At 41.4% G+C, this 18,977-nt stretch overlaps 1 protein-coding gene across 1 annotated transcript in view; it reads right to left on the reverse strand.

Annotated features, from left to right (window-relative positions):
- LOC142655529 (aldehyde oxidase-like) overlaps positions 1 to 18,977 on the reverse strand; it is a 90,513-nt gene that overhangs the window by 13,735 nt on the left and 57,801 nt on the right. The window contains exons 23-29 of the mRNA XM_075829787.1: positions 18,319 to 18,406; positions 13,255 to 13,341; positions 12,006 to 12,197; positions 10,574 to 10,801; positions 2,231 to 2,326; positions 1,734 to 1,862; positions 1,167 to 1,241 (exon numbers count right to left, since the gene is read on the reverse strand). Of these exons, the coding sequence (XP_075685902.1) occupies positions 1,167 to 1,241; positions 1,734 to 1,862; positions 2,231 to 2,326; positions 10,574 to 10,801; positions 12,006 to 12,197; positions 13,255 to 13,341; positions 18,319 to 18,406 (895 nt within the window). The remainder of the gene's footprint in view (positions 1 to 1,166; positions 1,242 to 1,733; positions 1,863 to 2,230; positions 2,327 to 10,573; positions 10,802 to 12,005; positions 12,198 to 13,254; positions 13,342 to 18,318; positions 18,407 to 18,977) is intronic.

An 18,977-nucleotide genomic window follows, 5' to 3' on the forward strand; every position in this document is an offset into this window, starting at 1 on the left:
TTGCTGTCGCAAGCACCGGGGCCCCCTCCAGTGCTAGTGATGCCACCGGGCATGAGAGGGCATGTGCCCCGTAGTGGCGTCACTACTGCTGTAATCATAACGGCTGCTATCGGCGCCACTTGCGTGTCGTTGGGAGGCACGGGCCCCCTCATGCCGCGGGCCCCGTAGCAGCCGCTACGGCTTTTACAGCGGTAGTTATGCCACTGTGTATGTGTATCAGAGCTGTGTTTTCTAATGATCCCAGCACCTGTGTGTCCATCACATGACCATGGACAGAATTGTATCCACTGGAAGTAAACAATGAAGGTTCCTACTGAATAACAACAAGCAACTTTGAAGGCAAATTTTTAAAACAGATTTTTTTATAACATATATCGGCCAGAGGGCTTTTCTTTGCGGGATGAGTTGTATTTTCCAATGGCACCATTTTGGGGTGCATATAATGAATCATTTTTATAATTTTTTTTGGAGGGGGACCAAAAAAAAACCAGCAATTCCATCGTTGTTTTCTGGGGTTTGTTTTTACACCATTCATTCTTCAGTATAAATGATATGTTAACTTTTATAATATTGCAATTATTATGCATGTCAGTATTACATGGACAGGCAGCTTATTAAACCCTGCCTTAGGTTTACATACATGGCAGGCTGGGGAGCTTCGTTAGGCCCCCAGATATCATGGCAACCCATTGGCACCCCACTATTGCGTCATGGGGGTGCCTATGGGTTTACAGACTATAGCATCTAATGGGTTAAACTGCTGAGATTGGAGTTATCTTAAATCTGGCCATTGTGACGGGGTGTAAACTGTAAATAATGGCTGACACCAGCTGCAAATAATTGTAGTAATGGTACAGCGTCAAAACCGCGTGTCTCCCACACCACACCATACTATTAAGTCGCGAGAAAGGGATAATTATTTTCACAAGAGGGTCTATTTTTAACTGTAATGTCATATTTCTATAGAACAGTACATTATTGCCTGTACAGGAGCCGTATCTGTCACTCACGTTGGTGAACCCACCCAATCACCATGACATACATGTACGGCATTGTGCAAGAATTTATGTTTTACATGTATGTAATTTTGCACGAAGGAGTTAATATAGCACCATTACTACCTTAGTGTAATTCAGACAGTTTTTATAGGTAAAATGAATGCTCACCCAGTCCTTCCATGAACCTTTAGGGTTTGCCTCTTTAATGGGTTCCAGACGTTGCAGGAGTTTTTGGCATGCACTCTGTGGAATCAGAGACAGACTATAATCAACCATGATTCATATCAAGCACAAAAATATGAATAAAGCCCCATTCACATCATGTTTTTTCCCATTTGTTTAGTGTCTATACCGAGAAAAGCTATAAGTTAAATGGAGGCCTGTGATGCATGCCATACAGTGGCATCCATCACTTATAGGCTCCCATGTTAAAAAAACATATACTAAACAGTATATGTTTCTATACCATTGTATGAAATAATGTAGTCTACGACGATAATCGAAACATTTTTTTTTTTTTACAGTATACTGACGTATACCAGCTTTTTGGAGGTCAAAAGGACACAGGCTAATGTTACCCACTGTTACGCTTAACGTACAGTACATCACAAATGTGACGTGAACAGTACATTAAGAAATAAGTGTGATCCCTTTTTGCAACATTCATAAAAGTATGATTCAGAGGCATTGAGCAAGAACTATAGACTGATAACACACTATTGTAAATTAGATCACCTTCACTGCCATGCCATTGACATCAGTCCCTAGGGATCCCCCCGATGTCATTGTGTTGGGAACAGAAGCTGTGCTGGTTTCAACTACATGCACATTTGATATTGGGATCTGAAGTTCACGACTTGCAATCTAAAGAAAGCAAAACAATACAATTAACTTTTATCCAAGTATTGTTAAATAACACAAAAAAATCATTGCAGAAACACAACTTGTAAATGGCGCCATTGGTAGATTACAGTTTATGCTTTTTCATGCTTACAGAATAATTCCACTTTAGTTACAGTTAGTTTTTTATTACCTGTTTCTGAAGAAAAGCAGAATGACAAAATCTAGAAAACACTTGTGTAGGACACTACAGTAGGTCACAAATATATGAGGCTATAACCGCACATTAAAGGAAAAAATGCAGGCTAAAAAACAGGTTCATTTGGATTTTATTATATGAATGCATGTCCATCCTATAAATTAAACATGTCAAATAAAATTCAAATATGTACCTGCATAATCTTTGTGTGAACACCTTGTCCCATCTCTACACCACCATGACTGACCAAGACGGTTCCATCCAAATAGACATGGACAAGAGCGGCCGCCTATAACCAAGGACAACTTTTATTTTTACTATGCTATGGATCTGTACGTTTTATTACCACACAAGACTGATCAGTTCCTTTAGATATTAATTCAATGATTTTGTATTTAAAATTAAATTAAAAAATCACATCAGATACTTGACAGACAGGACTAAATATCGTACTGTGGAAAACATATATACAATGAGTGTAATGATGAACATAGTGAAATAATTAAACCTGGAAAAAGATTGGAACTAAACTTCTCCCCTTTTCATAACAAACTTTTTTTGGAAATTCTTAGTTTTCCTAAGAATTAAAGGGGTTATCCAGGATTGTTGTTGTTTTAGTAAGTGGCCATGTTACAGGGACTAACAGAACCTTCTAATTGTTTTTATTACAAATTCTGTCACCTTTATTAATTATATTTTCTTTTTAAATATTTTTTTTATTGAACTCAAAATTAATAAAAGGAATTAAAATATTGCACAAATACACGTGCATGTATGGTCAATAAAATATACAGACATTGCAACTATCAGGAAAAGTATACATAATCAGCGTCAGGTTACTTTAAATGTCACAATAAGCGGAAGTCACAGTTACCAGACATTCAAGGTACCCTACTATTATTCATAAGCTGAGAGCCTAGTGACATTGCAGAGAATTGTATAAATGGTGAGGCACATTAAGAGCCCCACACCTTGGAGAATTTTTGTCGGCATCTTCTATTTTTATATACAATGTGCTCGTACGGGATGGTCTTGTTGACCAGTTCTTTTCCATTTTGTTCTTGGGGGTCCATCTCATGGCTATAGCTTCCCTTGCATAGAACAGAGTCCCCAGCAGAAATATACGCGAGTGATGAGACTAGGTGGAGTTATCCTACAAGCTCAAAAGAAAAACCTGAGAATTCAGGTTATAGGAGATATAGTAAGAATAGAAAATTCATCAATAACCTCTCCCCAGAAGGCCTGAACCTACAGTAGGAGCAGTCCCAGGGCATGTGACAAAAAATCTGCTTCCCTCCTTGAGTACCAATGACATCGAGAGTGTGACACAAGGAGAGTGTGACAATTTCTCAATCCTATGTAAAATAGCATTCCCCATTGGTGTCAAGTAGCATTGATTTACAAAGTACAAAGGTTTCATTCAATTGTTCATGGAAGGCGACACAAATAATGGAGACTCCAGAATTTGTATTTTCCATCTGCTCTCTATAGCAAGTTGCACAGAGGTAATCTTGGCACCCATGAGGTAGGTTTAAAGGGCAAACATGATACCCCTGGGAACTTGGGAGTTGTATATCCCTATCAGAGAATACTGAGATATGGCTCCACCTGTGGCAGAGAATTGAACTTGAGGGGCATGTCTGAATTGTAAATACTTCTAAAACGAGGTTCTAGGCAGATCATAGCGTCCTTTTGGCTGTGTAAAAGAGTAGAAAATATTGGATTGGTACTGTATATAACACCTAAAGTTAAGTTCCCTAGTGATTACCAATATGTAAAATCAGAGCTTAGGCGAGGGAACATGGGACTATGCTATACAGGTATTGAATTTGGGAAATGAGTGTATTGTTTCCTTTGCTGCCTTCCACACCTGAATTGCAAGTTTATGCAACAAAATAAGTTTGCTGGGTACAGAGATGGTTGTTCAAGGACTGGTCCCCAACCAGTGGCTCGGGAGCCACATGTGGCTCGTAAAACCCAACTGTGTGGTTTGCCATAGGAACCCTGCATTATAAACATATAGTCTTGCTATAATATGACATCCACATTAACAATATTATAGGCATATTCTATCCTCTGGAAAAGTGCCAATTTAGTTGGTGGAATACCAGTGTGTTAACCCCTTTCCAACATCCGCCGTATATATACGGTGCGCGCCGGGTGGGGGAATATGGAGCGGGCTCACGGGCTGAGCCCGCTCCATAGAGCGAGTGTGTCGGCTGTGTGTTACAGCCGACACTTCCGGGTAACGAGCGGGATCCCGTTCGAGCACGATCCCGCTTGTTTAACCCGTTAAATAGCGATCGCGCCATTTAAATGACTAAAAACCGGGGGGTGACCCCCTGTAATGTCCAAACGGCCCCTGGCGGCGGGGGTGCTGTTGGTTGGCATGACAGCCTGGGGGCCTGATGAAGTCCCCCAGGTCCGCCATCTTTGTACTCCTATGAAGCCCTGCCTCCAGCATACTTCATACTAAGAATCATATTATTGAGGCGGTTTGATAAAATTTTAGTCAGTATGAACTACATTCCATTGGATTTTTATCAGGCCTCAGTAGAACTATAAGGCTGAGTTCACACAGGGGGGACACCATGAGTAAAGTTACACAGCGTATCTGCCCCGGAAACTGTGGTGAAGTTTTTCGCCCTGAATGCTCGCTGCGGAAAACTGCAGCACTTAGGCCCCATGCACACGACCGTGTTTTTTCCCTCCCGTAAATACTGGCGTAAATACGGGTCCTTTGTCACACGTTTTTAACCTGCATTTAACCCGTATTTACGGACCCGTGCCCATAAATACGGGTCCGTTGTCATCCGTATTCCACCCGTATTTACGGACCCGTTTCCTCTGCTTCTCTTTAGGCTGTGTTCACACAGAGTTTTTTGCAGGAGGAAAATTCTGCCTCAAAATTCCGTTTGGGATTTTGAGGCAGATTTTGACCTTCCTTCACGTCGTATGCCGCAATTTTTGCCGCATTTTTTGCTGTGTTTTTCGCTCGTGCCCATTGCTACGGGCAAAAAAAACTCTGTGAAATACGCTTTCTCTGCCTCCCATTGATGTCAATGGGAGGTCAGAGGCGTAACCACGCGAAGATAGGGCATGTCCCTTCTTTCTCCCGCAAGGCGGTTTTACCGCTCGCGGGAGAAAACTGCCCCCGACTTCCATTGAAATCATTTTCGGACCTCCCTATTCAATTCAATGTGGAAAACTTGCAACAAATAAGCAGCGTTTACGTAAATACAAGTATTGAGTGATCTGAAACATAAAGGGGGAGGGCCTAAAACGTCAAAATAGTTAACTTTTATTTATAGCGGGAGACCGTCAGGGCCTGGTGATTTCCCCTTAGCCATGCTGTTTATTGCCAATTGTGTCTCCTAAATACAGATGTCGCATCTAAAGATTGGCGATCATCCATTGTCAGACGTAAAGTCTCTCTGTAGTACTGACACCTTGTTGGGATTGATATTAAAGGGGTTGCCCCACAAAACACATGATAGGGGATACATGTGTGATTGCGGGGGTCCGACCGCTGGGACCCCCAGCGATAAGGAGAACAGGGAACCGAAAGTCCCCCGAAGTGCTCTATGAGAAGCTTCAGACTTCCAGGGTCTGTCTTTTGTGACTTTCGGTCCCTCGTTCTCCTTATCGCTAAGGCCCCCAGCGATCACACATGTATCCCCTATCCTGTGGATAGGGGATACATGTGTTTTGTGGGACAACCCCCTTAATGCTGGTATGCTGGGTATGCAAGAAAAAAGGAGTCTCCAAGGGCGCTGCTGCACTTCAGTTTAACGCATCAATACATAAGTAATGATAAGTCACGTACGAGAGAAAATAATATAAAGGTTTATTAAACAATAAGGCTACGCATTTCAATGCCGCACTGGCATCTTCATCAGGCCATGGGAAAGCATACAAACTACACTGCTTAAATGCAAACGTATCATTAGAAAAAAAACCTGCCAATGTGACCGGGGTCAGAGTGCTCCAATGAAGTCATAGGTCAAGGTTTGAACTTAAAATATAAATGTAAGCAAAAACAATGAGTGGTTATACATATAAAAGAAAGAACAATAGTACCTTACAATGCTAAAGAAAAAAGCATACAATATTAGCAAAAAATTACGTATCGATGTAATAGACCTCACTTAAACACTAAAGCGGCATACAAATCATCCAAAAGGATGCTAAATACTGAAACATCCATTTGGATGCCAGAATAGCATCCATTTAGATGTTAAGGGACCCAAACATCCATTTGGATGCATGAATTAATGCAAGACATCCATTTGGATGCCAAAGTGACATCCATTTGGATGCTAAAAGTGACAGCATCCATTTAGATGCATAAAAGACATCCATTTGGACGCTAAGAGCGACAGCGTCCATTTAGATGCTTACAAGACATCCATTTGGATGCAAACCCAGAAGAGGTCAGCTAGGAGTCCAGCTGAACGTATTGGCCATGCTTTTGGAATAGCAGAGTGCAACGGGTGATCAAATTGAACGTTAGTGAGATAGAGGAGCAGCGGATAAATTAAAGCAGAAAAGGTGTCAGCACGTATAGGACTGGACAAAAAGACATGATAAAACGGAATAATACATTATTAAAATAATATTAAACGGTCTGTGTATAAAAACATGTGAACTATAAAAGTTATACATATATAAAAAGTTATTATAGTAACATTTTCATTAAAAGAATATAATAATGCACAGATATAGCCTTATATTAGTTCGAAAAAAACGGAAAATCGGAAAACGGGAATTATTAACAAAATGAAAAAAAGGGCAAACAGGGTGCCATAGATTACAAAAGGATAGTAAATGAAAGGTGGGCAGACCTAAACAAAGGACCACTAAAAATTCTTATGGGATTATCAATGAAGGGAATTAAAAGGATAGGACTTCAACGTGTCAATCATTCAATAGTAACACAACGCTATTAGGATTTTACTCTAGGGTTGATTCCGATAAATCATTCAGACCGTCTGGTTGGAGGGTCTTGAGTTTAAAAATCCAGTAGTTTTCACGCTGTTTCAGCTTGCTGAATCTATTAGCAGCATTAAGTGGGATCTGTTCAATAGGTGTGATTAATATTTTATTAAAAAGGCTACTATGTGTAGAGGCAAAGTGACGGGAGACACTATGTTTCATAAAGCCCGTATGTACATTAAACCTATGGTTATTGATCCTTGTCCGTAGGCATTGTGTTGTGCGGCCAATATACTGTAAGTGGCAGGGGCGTTCCAACATATAAATTACATAGGAGCTTCCACAATTAAGGAAGCTCCTAATATTAAAGGATTCCTCGGTTACTGTGGATGTATAAGTAGTGGCTTTGTGGGCCATGTTAGTGCAGCACATGCAACGCTGATGACCACATTTATAGGAACCAAGTGTCTTAGGGAGCAAAGTCGAGCAAGAAACCATGGAGCTTCTTAGGCTGGGTTCACACGTGGCAGAATTTCACTTAAATTCCGCTGCGGACACTCCGCAGCGTTAATCCGCAGCGGACCCGTTTCTCCATTGACTTCCACTTAAATTTAGAAGTGTTCGTTTAGACGATGCGTAAAATTCCGCTGCGGAGCATAGGCTGCGGAGCGGAATTTGGTGTCCGCAGCATGCTCTGTCTGTTGCGGAGCAGTGGCGGACTGGTTGCGCACTCATGGCGGAATTTCTCCATTGACTTCAATGGAGATTCTAAATTCCGCAATGAAGTCCGCAGCTGTCATGCACATGTTATGTGTGCTGCGGATGCGTCTTGCTTTTTTAACATGACATTTCTTCATTCTGGCTGGACCTATGTATTTCTAGGTCTACAGCCAGACTGAGGAAGTCAATGGGGCTCCCGGAATTACGGGAGCGTTGCTAGGAGACGTCAGTAAATAGTCACTGTCCAGGGTGCTGAAAGAGTTAAGCGATCGGCAGTAACTGTTTCTGCACCCTGGACAGTGACTACCGATCCCAATATACAGCAACCTGTAAAAAAATAGAAGTTCATACTTACCGAGAACTCCCTGCTTCTGTCTCCAGTCCAGCTTCCCAGGATGACGTTTCAGTCTAAGTGACGGCTGCAGCCAATCACAGGCTGCAGCGGTCACATGGACTGCCGCGTCATCCAGGGAGGTAGGGCTGGATGCCGAAAGAGGGAGGCGTCACCAAGACAATGGCCGGTAAGTATGAAATTCGCTTACTTTCACTAGGGAAAGTGCTGGCCCTTCTCTCTATCCTGCACTGATAGAGAGAAGGGAAGCACTTTTTCCGCAGTCCGCAGCAGCTAGTCCGCATCAATTTACTGCACATTTTGGGCAGATCCGCAGCCGTAATCCGCAACCCGGATTAGGTGCGGCATTGATGCGGACAGTTGCGGAGGAAATCCGCCACGTGGGGGCATGCCCTTAATCTGCTCGGTGCTAAAATATTTTTGAGGGACTTAGAGCGTCTAAAAGTAACAATTGGTCTATCTGGTAACTCTGCCTTTAAATAGGGATCACTCTTCAGGATATGCCAATGCTTATCCAAGATTTCCCTGATTTTTTTGTTTCCACTATTAAATGTGGTCATAAAATTATTACTAAAACTATTACTAAAATTAGGGCTATCTTTTTTGCCTATTTTTTGCTCAATGCAAGATTCTTGAGATAATTGGGCAGCCTTACAACGTGCTCCTTTTATAAGATTCAAAGGGAAGTTTTTTTCTTTGAATCTTTTTTCTAATAGATTCAAAGGATTCATGCTTAATGCTGGTAGTAACTTCTGAATCTTTCCAAAATATGGCTATTTTTTTATCGCACCACCCCACCATCAGACTGTATAATAACCCTCACCAGAAGCTTCTTTTAAATATAAGGCAGCTAGCAGTGTGCCAGTCAGTAGAGCTGACGTATACATTTACAGTCCTCCTTCTTCCAACCACCGCAGCGTTTCTGCTGTATAGAGTGTCCAGATCTGGCTGTAACTGACAGCCTCTGGGTGCCGTCATCGGAACCCGATTGGTCCAGGTCCCCATAGTGGCACCTGGACCAGAGGCTGATAATTACTGTCAGACCTGGACACTCTCTTAGGCTTTGTTCGCACAGTTTTTTTGCAAACGAATTCTGAAGCGTTTTCAGAGTTGGAATAAGCGTGGAAAATGTCTCTATTTTGCGTCTCCTCGTTTTCAATAGGAATCAGTGCCATAGTAATTACTGTGCTAATTTTGCAGTATGCTAAATCTAATTCAGTAGTGCTAAAAATAACTTTAAAAAAAACTTAATGACCTATTGCCCAAATCTGCTAGAAAATGTCCACTGATGTCAACAGGAACCTGAAAATACTGCACCAATGCTGATTTGTGCGCTGAAAAGCACCAAAACCCATGCGCTGATTTTAATGTTCAAAGTCAAAACCTTCATGGCCTCTTTTTAATAACATTGTGCTGAAAAATAGAGTCAAAATCAGCACCCAAAATCAGCCTGGAAAACTTGTTTATATTAGGTTATATTTACACAGGGCGGGAACACTACATAAAGGTAAACAGCAAATCTGCCCTGTGCGCTGCAGGGAATTCCAGCCGAAAAACCACACCAAATTGTGGTGTCGTTTTTTGGCCGGAATGTCTGCTGCAGAAAACTGCTCAGAAAAAAAATAAATGGATACTTACCATGGCGACACGACCCTCCGACGTCCTGTCGTTCTGCAGCCCTGGGATGACGTTTGCTATTTGTTGCATGTTTTACCTCCCCATTGAATTCAATGGGGAAAACCCGCAACAAATAAGCAGCATTCCAGCAGTTTTTCCACTCAGCATTTACGCAGTGTGTGGATGAGATTTGTTCAAATCTCATCCACTTTGCGGCTAGTGTATTATGCTGCGGAATTTTGCTACGTGTGAATTTACCCTGAGGCCGGATTCACGCGAGCGTGTTTGGTCCGTGATATACGGAGTGTATGTCGGCAATATTTCCTGGACCGAACACACTGCAGGGAGCCGGGCTCCTAGCGTCATAGCTATCTATGATGCTAGGTGTCCCTGTCTCACTGCGGGAAAACTGTCCCGTACTGAAAACATGATTACAGTATGGAACAGTTTTCACGCAGCACGGCAGTATGTGTTGAAAATTGGTCCAGGACAGAGTTCTGGGTCTAAAGAATTGAAGCAAAAAAGGGTTAACCCTCCACCCTGTGTTTGGTCTAGTGGAGGAGATGGTTAGTTCAGTATAAGTTTGTGAATGGTGAGAAATACCCCTGACATACATACTGACACAGGACACATTTAGGTATAGATGAAAATATTACCAAACCTATAATCTATGTATGACAGGGTAGGTGCGCCAAGTCTATCACAGGGGTGCATGCTCTATGAGAAATTTGGTGCATCTAGGAAGACAAGCAGGACAATTTTCTCTTCCTTATACCCACTCTTGGTTGGCCTAGTTTTCGTATGGCCCATTTCAGGCCTACGCCCTTTCCTACGCTAAGTCACACCCCCTTTCTAGATACTTTTAAAAGTGCCTAGTGAGGTGCATACAGTACCAAGGCATTAAGACATTACCTGGCCAAAAAATTTCACAATGGATCCAATGGGAAATTTCATAGGGATGATAGCCAACCCCTTCTTCTTCCAATAGTTCTGCTTATTAAATTCCTCAATGGCCATCCTTCTGTTGTGGTAAGAAGATTTCTCCATGCACTCATTCCAGCACATTATCAAGGTTCTGGCATCTATCTCCTGTTTCAAATGGGTCTGGCCAATTCCTCTGTGCAGATTTATCTCCCTAACCTGAAAGACATAGTTGACAAAACACTGGTATCATTGATACTGTACAATACGGATGCATTGGTTAATAGTTTGAATTACAGTAGATAAAAAATTCCAATATCACAACACTAATTTCACAAAATTTCACAGTATCAAGTCAACTGTCCCACAGCGCACACAAAGCTCTTCTCTGTTGGACATTGCTCCTTTAGGTCCAGATTCTGAAACCCCCTGGTGATCAGCTGTTTTTGTAGGGAAAGTGGTAGCCATCCATACATCTCCCCTGCTGTGGCCACTGCAGAGGAAATGTAGTATTACATGGCGGTCGTTCAAATGTATAGTCATTCATGTAATACGTTAAAAGCCCAAGTCCTCCAGAGCAAGAACTACTGATACCCTGTGGCTCACCGCTCTGGTTCATAGAGGGAATTGAGGACAATAGGGCATATTGACAGGAATTGTCCTGGTGGGACGACCCCTTAAATGTAATTTTGCTTTTGAAGGTGTGAACTTAAACAGCTTATATTTAATACTCCAACTACTTAATAGTTGTAAGACCTCTTTTTAACCCCTTAATGACATCGCGACCGCAGTATTTAAATTGTTAGAATCAGGAGATCGCCCCCTCAAACACGCCCCTCGCGACGCGATCAGCCGGTGACAATGGTTGTCATGGCAGATAATAAAAAATTTTCAGCTTCCCATTATGAGGTGCAATAAATGGTGCCATGAAAAATTAAAACTTGTCCCACAAAAAACAAGCCCTCATATGGCTATGTCGACGAAGAAATAAAAAAGTTATGGCTTTTGGAAGGGGGGGAGGAAGTAACGAAAATAAAAAAACTCCAATTGGCCATGTCCTTAAGGGGTTAATACCGGTACAAGTTAGGACAAATAAGGCTCTGTTCACATTTCATTGGACACTCGGCTTAGAGCTTTTGGCGCAGAAGCCGTCACATTTGGCGGAACAAAATAGGGAAATAGGGCAGCAAGCAATATTCTGTTGGATATGTTTGTGAACCTAAATACAAAGATTAAAAAAAGAAGTAAATATTTGAGATACTGATATACAATATGGATATTTGTCACAAATAATTGTTTTATTTGTTAGGAGTAACAATAAAGCAAAACCGTTATGGGTTTGTTGTGGGCACCCAAAGGCCAAAAATGAATGTGGTGGGTAGAAGTTACCCTGTCTGAGCCACTCCTAGTCTATTCTACTGACCTTCTCAGGAGGGAGCCCAGTCTTAATAGATATTTCACTCATCCAGGTTTCAGTTACAAAAGCAGCCTGTGGATATCCAAATCCCCGGAAGGCAGTATTTGACGGTAGGTTAGTCTTGCAGGCACTTCCTTTGCATCTCAAATTAGGTATTTTGTAGGCATTGTCCATGTTCATCAAACCAATCTCTACCACCTAAAAAGAAATAGATTATATGTAGAATAAATTACTAGTTTGTCTGTGACTGACTTCTAGAAGGTGAAAGCTGTACAAACAAAAATCTTTTGAATTCTTTTTTTTAATAACTACAGTTTTTATTAAGTTTCCCAAAATATTTCAAATTTAAGTACATAAAAAGAAAAACTGTAGAAACAATAAGTGGAAAATACACACATACACTTCTCCAATGACTGAAGCAATGATACAGCAGTAAGGCCCCATGCACACGACCGTAAAAAACCTCCGTTTTTGCAGACCGCAATCGCGGTCCGCAAAAACTGAGCCATTCACTTTCATTGAACGCTGACACCTTTCCGTAGGACTACGGAAGGGTGTCCGTGCCGTGGAAATGTTCCGGGAATTATGGAACATGTCCGTTCTTTTGCATTTTGCGGGCCGTGCTCCCATACTTTTGCGGGCCGTGATTGCGGGCACGGTCGTGTGCATGGGGCCTAAGAATGAGACAGAGCAAGACAAGGGTAAAAACCATTGATTTCAATGGGAGGCAGAGGCATTCTTTTTCCCGGGCGACTTTTTGCCGCTCGCGGTAAAAAAAGCCGCATGATCTTTCTTCGAGCGGTTTCCGCCTGTGACCGCCCATTGAAAACAATGGGAGGCAGAAAAAAACAGTGGTACTTGTTAGATTCAACGGCTTAAAACTGGAGTAAACTAAGCCAACTAACTAGGTGGTATATGGAAGAGAAAAGTGTCTAACATATCTAGCTATTGTTTAAGTTCATGCTGTCTAACTAAGACAGTATTAGCAAATCTGCCCCATAGTATCATGAGGGGTGCAAACATTTGCCTAAACAGCTAGATTTGTGTGACTTCCATATAAAAGATGTATACCTTAACGTATGTTTTTTTTTTGCAGCCAAGGACATTCTTTTGGCATATGTCTAGATGGCTCTAAAAAAAACTGGTACAGTATACTTCCGCCTTTTTTTAAATTTCATTTTTAGACTTATGCATCTGACGTAATAACCAAAGGTGTGAATGTAATCTTCCTGCAACATAAAATGTAAAAACTCACAAGGACGGAGTCATCTGAAGAGGATCCAGCATTATTAAAATACGAAACATCCACGGCAGTTACATGACCATCATTCATGAACCCGACCTAAACGACACATTGTAGACACAGTGAAAAACAAACAAACAAAAAAAGTTTATCCATATGCTGTATATATATTGCCTCTATAACACTCTAGCAACTCGAAAGGGTAAGAATTAAAAAACAATTATAAAATAAAAAACAGAGAAATGTAATAGAGCATGCTGTGGCTATATCACCGTTACCCAGTTACAAAAATGAATCCTTAATTTGTCATTGGTAGTGGCCTATTGTGGGATATATTACATATTTTTGAAATCTAGAAATTAGCACCAAACTTGAAATTGTCTTTTGCATTAGATCTTCAAACTGTTTCCATCTGTGATCTCATAACATTGAGTATATCTTCTCTTTGTATTCTAGCAGAACTGATACAACTGGGCCTCACTTATCACAATGTCTGACAGAAGTACCGGCCCCGGTGCCCATAGAAACCAATCATAGTCCAGTATTAGGCTGGGTTCACACACACTATTTACGGACGTAATTCGGGCGTTTTAGCCCCGAATTACGTCCGAAAATGCGGCTCAAAAGCGTCGGCAAACATCTGCCCATTCATTTGAATGGGTCTTACGATGTACTGTGCCGACGGTCATTTTTTTTACGCGCCGCTGTCAAAAGGCGGCACGTAAAAAAGACGCCCGCGTCAAAGAAGTGCCTGTCACTTCTTCAGACGTAAATGGAGCCGTTTTCCATGGACTCCATGGAAAAACAGCTCCAATTACGTCCGTAATGGACACAGCGAAAGACGCCTGCACATGCCATTACGGCTGAAATTACGGTGCTGTTTTCTCCTGAAAACAGCACCATAATTTCAGCCGTAACGGACGCTGCCGTGTGAATATACCCTAAATTCTTTAAGAGCGGTTTAAGAAATAAAAGCTGAGCTCGGATTGGTTGCTATGAGTAACATTTAAAGTTTTGATACATAAGTGCCATTGTGTTACACCTAGAGAGAGGATCGGAGGGTCATGTGCCATTTCCTTAGGCCCTGCAGTAGGCATTACACAGATTAGGGTATGTTCACACGGAGTGTTTTCAAGCGTATTTCGGGGCGTTTACACCTCGAAAAACACATGAAAAAACGGAAGTAGAACGCCTCCAAACATCTGCCCATTGATTTCAATGGGAAAAACAGCGTTCTGTTCCGACGGCGCGGTTTTTTACGCCTCGTTTTCCAAAAACAGCACATAAAAAGACACCCGCGAAAAAGGAGTGCATGTCACCTCTTGGGACATTTTTGGAGCCGTTTTTCTTTAACGCTATAGAAAAACAGCTCCAAAAACGGCCGTAAAAAACAACGCGAAAATCGCGAGTGGCTTAAAAAACTTCTGAAAATCAGGAGCTGTTTTCCCTTGAAAACCGCTCTGTATTTTCAGAAGTTTTTGATTTTGTGTGTGCACATACCTTGTTCACACAGAGATTTTTGCAGGAGGTTTTTGCACAGTGGTTTGACAAAAACTCGTCAAAACACTCGTCGAGGCGTTTTTTTTCCTCTTTCTGACTAATTGAAATGGGGTTTTGGAGGCGGAAACCGCCTCAAGATGGGTCATGATGCTTCTTTTTACCGCGACGCGTTTTTTTTACTCGCGGTAAAAAAACTCGTCCAACTCCCATTGAAATCAATGGGAGGCATTTTCGAGCGGTTTTTGAGGAGTTTTGCGGCGCGGTTTCCGCGTCAAAAAACTAGTCAAAAAACTCTGTGTGAACAGGGCCTTTTTTTTTAAGGAGTTTTACCTGCAGTCGACCTGTTGGCTTTCCTGACATGTTTGTTTTAGTAAATACTTCCTATGAAATAACAATGCTGGAGCATTTTAAGTTTAAACGCTGTAAGGCCCTGTTCACACTGAGATTTTTTACACAAAAAAACGCGCCAAAAAACGGCCGAAAACGCCTCCCATTGATTTCAATGGGAGGCAGAGGCGTTTTTTTTCCCCTATGAATGGTAAAATCGACTTGCGGGAAAAAGAAGCGACATGCCCTATCTTCAGGTGTTTTCGTCTCTGACATCCCATTGACATCAATGGGAGGCAGAGAAAGTGTTTCTCGCGGCGCTCAATGGCCGCAGGCGAAAAACGCTGTAAACGGCGTGCAGGCAGGTCAAAATCTGCCTCAAAATTTCTGCCTGCAAAAAAAACTCAGTGTGAACAGGGCCTAAAACTAATTTAGTACAGATGTAGTCAAGTTTATCTTAACTCTGATAGCTTACTGCAGCGTGATTACAAGTTAAAGTTTCTTGCCACTGTGTATTTAATGTGTTAAGAGTCAAGATAAAGACGGCTACATCTGTATGCTATGTTATTCTGTGCACCATATGTTATAGTCCGACAGAAACCCTGCTTGCAGCCTTTTATGAAGAGACTGGTAGGAGAGGATGTAGTTCAGGAATGGTAGATTAATAATCAGCTATGTTATACATTTACTTCACTAAGTTTTGCTTTTTTATGAAAACAGGAGGTAGACAATTAGTCAACTTTAACCCCTTCCTGACATTTGTCGTAAGTATACGTCATGGAAAGCCAGTGCTTCCCGCAATTTGTTGTATACTTACAACTAATGGATGGCACCGGCTCAGAAGCGGAGTCCGTGCCATCATCCCTGGGTGCCAGCTGTATCCAAAAGCTAAATGGCGCTCCCTCCCTTCTGAGCCATACAATGTGCCAAAACAGGAGTTTACTACCACATATATGGCATCGCCATACCTGGCGGAACCCTTTTAACAATTTGTGGGGTGTGTGTCTCCAGTGGCACAAGCTGGGCACAACATATTTTCCACTGAAATGGCATATCTTGGGAAAAATTGCAATTTTTTACTTTGCACCATCCGCACCACATTCATTTATGGAAAAGACCTGTGGGGTGAAAGTGTTCACTACACCCCTTAATAAATGCCTTGAAGAGTGTCGTTTCCAAAATGGGGTAATTTCTCAGGGGTTTCTATTATTATTATTTCACATCAGAGCTCTGCAATTGTGAACCAATACTTTATAAGTTGCCAAATTAGGCCTAAATTTCACATCGTACTCTTTCAACCCTGAGCCCTGTCGAATATCCAAGCAAAAGTTTAGGGCCACATGTAGGGTGTTTCTAAAACCAGGAAACACAGCATAATAATTAAAGAGAGCTGTCTTTTCATAGTGGCACAAGCTGGGCACCACATATTGGCATATCTATGGGAAAATTGCGATTTTCACTCCGCAATATCGAGTGCACACAAATTTCTGGAAAATACCTGCGGGGTTAACATGTTCACTACACCCCTAGGTGAATACCTTGAGGGCTGTAGTTTCCACAATGAGGTCACTTCTGAGGCGTTTCCACTGTTTTGGTCCCACAGGGGCTTTGCAAATGCAACATGGTGCCCAGAAACTAATCCTGCAAAATCTGCACTCCAAAAGCCAAATGGCGCTCCTTCTCTTTTGAGCCCTACCATGTGGCCAAACAGCAGTTTATGACCACACATGGGGTATTTCCGTACTCTGGAGAAGTTACTTTACAAATGATGCAGTGCTTTTTCTCCTTTATTTGTTAAGAAAATTAAAAAGTTTGAGCTAAAGATATTTCTAATTAAAAAAAATGACTTTTTTCTATTTTCAACACCTGTGGGGTCAAAATGCTAACTACACCTCTAGAATAATTCCTAAATTGAGTAATTTTTGGGGAGTTTCCACTGTACTAGTACCTTAGGGGCTTTGCAAGTGTGACATTGTGCCAAGAGACCAATCCAGCAAAATCTGCGCTCCAAAAGCCTAATGGCGCGCCTTTGCTTCTGAGCCCTGCCGTGTGCCCGAACAGCAGTTTATGACCACATATGGGGTATTTCCTTATTCTAGAGAAGTTGCTTTACAAATTTTGGGGGCCTTTTCTTATTTATTCCTTGTGGAAATTGTTGTTTTTTTTAGCTAAAACGACATCTTATTGGAAAAAAAAAAACATTTTTAATTTACAGGTACAAATTCTAATAAAATCTATGAAACACCTGTGGGGTCAAAATGCTCACTACACCCCTAGATTAATTCCTGGTGGGGTGTAGTTCCCAAAATTGGGTATTTTTGTAGGTGTTTCCTTGTTTTGGTATCACACGACCTCTTCAAACCTGACATGATGCCTAAAATTATGTCTAATAAAAAAGAGGTCCCAAAATCCACTAGGTGCTCCTTTGCTTCTGAGGCTGGAGCTTCAGTCCATTAGCACACTAGGGCCACACGTGGGATATTTCTAAAAACTGCAGAATATGGGCAATAAAAATAAAAGGATGTTCAATAAATTATGCCAATCTAAGGTAGACATATTTTGTGTGGTGTTACTATCTGTCTTACAAGCAGATACATTTAAAAATGTAGCTAAAAGTTTAACAAACTTCTGACATGTCATAGTGACATGTCAGAAGTTTTGATTGGTGGGGGTCCGAGCACTGAGACCCCCACCAATCGCTTAAATGAAGCAGCTGAAGAACTCGTGTGACCGCTCAGCCGCTTCGTTTCTGTTCGACTTTTTCCGGAAATCCGATATATCGGAGTTTGGGCTCATAGACTTTCTATTGAGTCCGTCCTCCGATACATTGATTTCCGGAAGTAGCCAAACAGACATGAAGCGGCTGAGCGCTCACACGAGCGCTTCAGCTGCTTCGTTTTAGCGATTGGTGGGGGTCTCAGTGCTCGGACCCCCACCAATCAAAACTTCTGACATGTCACTATGACATGTCAGAAGTTTGTTAAACGTTTATCTAAACTTTCAATTTATAAAAATGCTAATTTTTGCCATTTTTCGCAAAATTTTGGTGTTCTTCACAATTAAATACTGAAAGTATCGACCAAATTTTACCACTAACTTAAAGTACAATGTGAGAAAACAATCTCAGAATCGCTTGGATACGTAAAAGAATTCCAAAGTTATTACCACATAAAGTAACATGTCAGATTAAAAAAATTAGGCTCTATCAGGAAGGTCAAAAGTCGCTGCAGCAGGAAGGGATTAACTTACTTTATATTTCCCAAGATATGGATGTCGTCCTCCTGTAATTAACATGTCATCTCCACGTTCCAGAACACAGCGAACTGCACGCTTCGTCCTGAAATTAAAACCACCATGACAAAAGAAAACCTCAAAAAACGAAAATGAGGATGTGGAAATACTTATTGGTTGACTTATACTGGTACAAACAGATGTTAAAGAGTATGCTGCAGTGATGGACATTCCAAATGTAATATTTTATAAATATTAAAAAATCTTTTCCACTAAAATATTTTCAGGAACATTCCAGGCAAAGTATATATATATATATATATATATATATATATATATATATACTTCGTTATACCTAGTTCAAGCATGCACAGAAGACCATCGAGAGAATCCGCGTCATGCAATGCCCCAGGCCCTGCACTAGGCATAAAACAGTATCAGTTTTGACCTTGTTATGGAATAAATATATGTATAATGTATCTGGGGCCCCAAGGAGTGAAATGTTATAGAGGAGAACATGTGTTACAATAGAATGGGTATTTTAGAAAGGTTAAGAGAGGAAATAGTTTGCAGCTGCTCTGCTGTCTCTTTTGAAATTGCGAACAGATGGCGGTCAATCACTTGACCAACCCCCCTAAGCATAAAAGGGAATACCTTGTGTTCCACCAATGGGTTTT

Source organism: Rhinoderma darwinii, chromosome 6 (assembly GCF_050947455.1).
Source record: "Rhinoderma darwinii isolate aRhiDar2 chromosome 6, aRhiDar2.hap1, whole genome shotgun sequence".
In the NCBI taxonomy this organism is placed as follows: domain Eukaryota; kingdom Metazoa; phylum Chordata; class Amphibia; order Anura; family Rhinodermatidae; genus Rhinoderma; species Rhinoderma darwinii.